The 5,335-nt window shown below is 47.9% G+C and overlaps 1 protein-coding gene and 1 long non-coding RNA gene across 6 annotated transcripts in view; one reads left to right on the top strand and one right to left on the bottom strand.

Moving 5' to 3' along the window:
• Positions 1–1,188: 1,188 nt before the first annotated feature.
• On the bottom strand, positions 1,189–2,504 carry LOC111529213. The gene is made up of 2 exons (XR_002727351.2): positions 2,409–2,504; positions 1,189–2,331 (listed from the first exon to the last, which is right to left on the bottom strand). It is a non-coding gene; the product is annotated as an uncharacterized LOC111529213 (long non-coding RNA).
• A 145-nt stretch (positions 2,505–2,649) lies between these two features.
• LOC113220521 (ribose-5-phosphate isomerase) overlaps positions 2,650–5,335 on the top strand; it is a 27,354-nt gene continuing 24,668 nt past the window's right edge. For all 5 annotated transcript variants that reach the window (XM_026449842.1, XM_026449841.1, XM_026449839.2 and 2 more), the window contains exon 1: positions 2,650–2,977. In XM_026449842.1, coding sequence (XP_026305627.1) covers positions 2,693–2,977 — 285 coding nt within the window. In that variant the 5' untranslated portion in view covers positions 2,650–2,692. The remainder of the gene's footprint in view (positions 2,978–5,335) is intronic.

Below are 5,335 nucleotides of genomic sequence, written 5' to 3'. Positions count from 1 at the left end.
GACCTTGTGATCTGCCTGCCTTGGTCTCCCAAAGTGAGGACTTCTTTTATACCAATGAGGATAACAGTATCCACTTCTTTTTTTTTTTTTTTGAAATGAAGTCTCACTCTGTCTTGCCCAGGCTGGAGTGCAGTGGTACCATCTCAGCTCACTGCAGCCTCTACCTCCCAAGTTCAAGTGATTCTCCTGTCTCAGCCTCCTGAGTAGCTGGGACTACAGGCGTGTGCCACCACACCTGGCTAATTTTATATTTTTAGTAGAGACAGGGTTTCACCATGTTGGCCAGGCTAGTCTCGAACTTGTGACCTCAGGTGATCCACCTGCCTTGGCCTCCCAATGTGCTAAGATTACAGGTGAGAGCCACTGTGCCCGGCCAGGAGTTAATGGTATCCACTTCTTGAAGTTAGGATTAAATGTGATAAAGTCTGCAAAGTACTTAGCATCGTACCTGGTACTACTATCAATAATTATGCAAATGAAGTGTCATCAGAATGCGATACTCATATTATTTCAAAGATCGGCATAGTCTTCAGCCCTAAGAACCTGGATTTCAGAATGTCCATGAGAATCACTAGGCATGAATAACAACTTAAGGAAAGGATTAAAAGAGGTACAGAAATGGAAAGATGAGTACAACATGGAGAAAAGAGAGAAGGAAAGAGAACACAAACAGGCACAGACACACCTTGCCACCCCAAAACAGTAATTGAACAAGGCACTGTCCACTTTATGAGCAACAGTCTCCGCCATCAAGGGACATGTCTTTCGGGTGAGGCAGTCAAATGAATAGAGCAAGATGGTTATGACAGAGAAGTTACAGGTGATTGCGAGCATTGAAGAACAGCCAACTCAACTAAGAGTAGAGTTTAGAGTTGCAGAGTAACAAGTAACAGAATGAAGTCTTGAAGAATATCTGAGAGTTAGAAGGGTACAGAGTGTACAAAAACACGGAGGTAAGAGCATGGATGCAGGGACTAAAATTCTGTATGGCCGAAGGTGGAGTGTAGGGTTAAAACATGACATCTATTTGTTATTTAAAGTGTTTTAGATATTTGTTGAGGACCATCTACAGGTCAGGCAGTTTTAGGAATGGAAGATTCTGTAGAAAGACACCCAAAGTCCGTCTTCTCAGAATGTTCTTTTCTACAGAGGATATATGATAAAGAAGTACAAAACGAAGGAAATGAATGATGGATGGAAGTTCTGTGATGGAAATACAACCATGGGCAAAGTGGTAGAGGAGGGGTGGGTAGGAAACCCAATTTGGATGAGGTGGTCACTTAGACTTCTTTGAGAAGGTGGCATTTCAGCTGAATCAGAAGGGTAGATGGAGCAAGCAGTGCATAGATGGCCAGGCTGGCAGGTAGAGCATTTAAAATGGTTCAAAGGTCCTCAGGATGGGGGTGATGGAGTAAAGCAGAGACTAGCTAACATTTGCTTCATCAGTCTTTTGGTGTGGGTGCCGAGGAGCATGAATAAGGTGAAAGACTGCTCCTAAGGAGATACATTAAAGGTGTCACATTTGCCTACAGTAGCCTTCAACTTTGCAGACCAACAGTAGTGGGAGTCCAGTCATACGGTTCTGCATGTTAGCCAGAACCTTCTGCTATGTTCTGAATTTGGCCTAAATTGAAGGATTCAAATATCATCTCAAACAGCTTTTCCTCCTACAGACAAAGGTGAAGATTCAGGAGCTCACAGCCTCAGGGGGCAAAGCATAGTTAAGAAAATCTAGGTGATAAGCGGCAGATAACAGCGGCCCATACCAGAGACTTGCGCTCACAGAAGAGTTTTGAAAGCCTGGAATGCGTTTGAAGATGAGTTCATGAGCAGACGGAAAGGATTCCACTAACAGCCGAGAAACACAAAGGTCATGTGTTTTTAGGGACCTCCAAGTGGTCGGTAAGGTTGGGGTCAGTATTAGTTTCTTTGCCTGTAAAATGGGGGCAATAAGAATTCCTCGCCCCTTAACTATTCTCAACAGCAAGAAACCTTAAAGGTAGAGAAGAAAAGATAAATCTGTTTTCACAGTAAGTCCTTGTTAGTCACCAAGGATTGCAGGATCGCTGCAGGGCACACTCACCTGTGCAGAACCAGTCTCCAAATGGGCGGAGCAAGGTGCAGCTCCGCCTGCTCCACCACTAGGTGCAGAAGAATGTCTACGGCAGGGGGTTCTCAACTTGTAACCTTGGGTCTGCGGGGGTCTAGATGGACTTCAGCTGGCGCCCGTGTCGCATGTGAGTTTCCTGGGTAGTAGTAACCCCAAAAGGGCCGCGTCGTCTACAGAAGTGCCACTACTTGGAATTCTCGTCCAAGGCCACGTTCTCACTGCTGGGAGAAACAACAGGGTCAGGTCTAACACTCCTTTCTCGGATGCATGGGCGAACAGAAATATCCCTGGGCTTCACCTAATCCTGGCCTGAGAACACTTCCCGCGAGTAAGCAGTCACCACACTGATAGTCCCACAGAGCGAATGCCGGAGCCCGTCGCCGGCGATTGCGCATCTCGTCGCGGAAAGCATTATGGGGTTGGTAGTCCAGACTGAGGCGCAGATAGCGGTCCTCGAAGCCATAGAACCACACTTCCCAGCAAGGCCCGCGCAGCAGGGCACGCAGAGTGTGTACGTAAGCGACCAGATTTCCGGGGGAGCCGGAGGCGGGACTTCAGCGGAGGCCGCAGCGAGGCGTCGGGATGCAGCGCCCCGGGCCCTTCAGCACCCTCTACGGGCGGGTCTTGGCCCCGCTGCCCGGGAGGGCCGGGGGCGCGGCCTCTGGCGGAGGAGGGAACAGCTGGGACCTACCGGGTTCCCACGTGCGGCTGCCGGGGCGTGCACAGTCCGGGACCCGTGGCGGTGCTGGCAATACAGGCACCAGCTGCGGGGATTCCAACAGCATCTGCCCGGCCCCCTCCACGATGTCCAAGGCCGAGGAGGCCAAGAAGCTGGCGGGCCGCGCGGCCGTGGAGAACCACGTGAGGGTGAGCACCTGGGGACGTGGGGCGCGGGAAGCATGTCCTCGGCGTGTTGGGCTCCTGTTGCGCTTTCTGGGTGCTGCCGAGGCGCGCCTACGTCCTGGCAGGGCGGGGGCTGAGTGAGAGGGTAGAGAGTGTGCACTTTACCCGAGTTTAGACCCCTCTTCCTTGCTCCTTAAAGACCTTTTAGATGTGGAATCGGTTGGGGGCGAATCTTCTAATATTTGAGCTTTCTAAAGACTCCTTGTCCAGCTGGAACAGTTTGCAAAGTGGAGCCTGGTGTTGTCTCATGTTTGGAATGGGGGCTAGAGGCACTTGCCTTGTGGTCTCCTTATCAATAAATGGAAAATGGTGGGCTTTGGGACTGCGGAGAGGTTTTCATTTCTCTTTACTGACCCGGATGCCGGCGGAGAGTTGGTTTGTTAGTGCTTTGACATTTCAGTCGAAAGAGGTTCTGGGCTTGGTGCGCGCCGGCCCCTGAGTGAACTCCTCGAGGGAAGGGAAGACCCGGGGCTTCAAACTTCCTTCTTTCCATAGGGCGGGGTGGACTAAGTCTGGAGGATGCTGGTTTATTTTTTAAGGCGGGGCTGCAGAGATGTTTAGCTGTTATTCAGTCAGGTCGTGGTCCCTACTTGTTTGTTAAGTGGCATGGTGCTGTTAGTGGAGTTTTTTTTTTTTTTTTAAATCCAGGTGGTTTTGCTGTCAGCAATCAAGTTAATTATCTTAATTATAATAAGGAAGCCAAGTGGAGTATGTCTGCCCTGTGGTGTAGTTTCCTTGGTCTTACTGGTTTTTTATTTCTCATTTCTACTTATTAGAAAGTGGTATTAGAGTCTCTTTTCTTCTCCAATAATAGTTCTTTACATTTGTTAATGCTTTACTCAACAAAATTATTTTGCTTAGATGATGTTTGATGAGCTTCACCACAGCGTGTTTGAGTGGGAGTGGACAGTGTGGTAACCTGTGGCTCAGCCAGTTCTGTGGGAGGGATGTCCCAGTGTTCCCTTCTACCCTTTCCACTGCTACCCTATTCTGGTGTAGCCTGTTGCAAGTCTGATTGGCAATAGGATTTTCTATGGGGATTAACAGAGATAATGTAAAATGTGTTAATTTGACCCTACCTTTGGGATTCAGTGCCTCAGTTGTAAAAGTGAAACGATAAGCTGAAATTTCAAAATGTCTGCATAAAGTGAATAGCTAATAGTCAAAGGTAATTCACATGAGAATACAATTAGAAAAGCCCCATATCTAAGTTGTCCTGTTAATGAATTTACGTTAATATTTGGTGGCACATCTCCCTGACCTTTGTGTTATAGTTATGTATTTGATTAAATAAAAATCTGCAAGCCCTGACCTTAGGCTAGAGCCCCAAAACACTGGATTCTGACCACATTTCATGAAGTTAGGTGATTTTGGGGAGATCTACAGTGACCTTTTGGGGGCACCTGTTAAAGTCATATATGCCCTTCAGGGTTTGGCTTAAAGTCCATTTCCGCCTTTCAGTTTTTCCTTAGCATCCTAAGGAGAGGAAGATTTCTTTTCCGCGATTCTGTAGCACTTCATGCCTCTTATGTGCTTTATGTTGTATCTTATGTTTTGGTCATCTGTGTGTTCATTTCTTCCAGCCCCTTAAAGGGTAAGCTCCTGGAGGGTAGTTAAGCTTCATTTAGCATTGGTCACAGTGGGGCCTGCCCAGTACATACATGTTCAATTGTGTGCAGTGTGGACACAAATATGAAAGTGTTGGGGTTATTGGAGGTTCTTTGTGTAGAATCTCTGGGGAGTAGGGCTTCCTGTTCCCTAGTCCATTGGATTTCCAATATGTCGACCACTTCCATGTCTGCGTGGATGGAAAACATGGAGAGTTCTCAGGTGAATCCTTTGTATAGCCACCCTGGGCCCAGCTGTGTCTGTTTCTGGGGGTGTAGCTACCCAGGATGGGTCACCATTCAGAACTAGGCTCTTCTGAACATCTGTAGCCTCATCCCTTTGTTCTCTTTGGAGCCTAGGCTTTGTTTTTTGACTGGTTTGGTTGAGGAAGCTGATGGGCAGTGGTTCTAGTTGGTTAGCAGAAGTAGTATTTCCAGAGTTACTCCATTCCACAAGCTGAGGGAAGTTCTGATGTTGCACATACATGTGGTTTAATATTGCCCATTAGAATGGGACCACTCCTCTAGCAGGGCCTGCTTGGCAGTCTTCTGCTGTTGGGCCACCTCATAGGCAGCCTTTGGTCACCTCTGGTTGGCTTTGGCAAGGACACTGATTCCTGGGCCAGTCATTTGATTCCAAGACAGCAGGGATCACATAGTTGAAGAGCTTTAGGCCTGGCAGGGCCTTGCAATTCCTGGTCTCTTCCAAAAGGCA

Source organism: Piliocolobus tephrosceles, unplaced genomic scaffold (genome assembly GCF_002776525.5).
Source record: "Piliocolobus tephrosceles isolate RC106 unplaced genomic scaffold, ASM277652v3 unscaffolded_1480, whole genome shotgun sequence".
Taxonomy (NCBI): Eukaryota; Metazoa; Chordata; class Mammalia; order Primates; family Cercopithecidae; genus Piliocolobus; species Piliocolobus tephrosceles.
The sequence above is the reverse complement of the archived record's forward strand: the minus strand, read 5'-3'. Positions and strand labels throughout refer to the sequence as shown.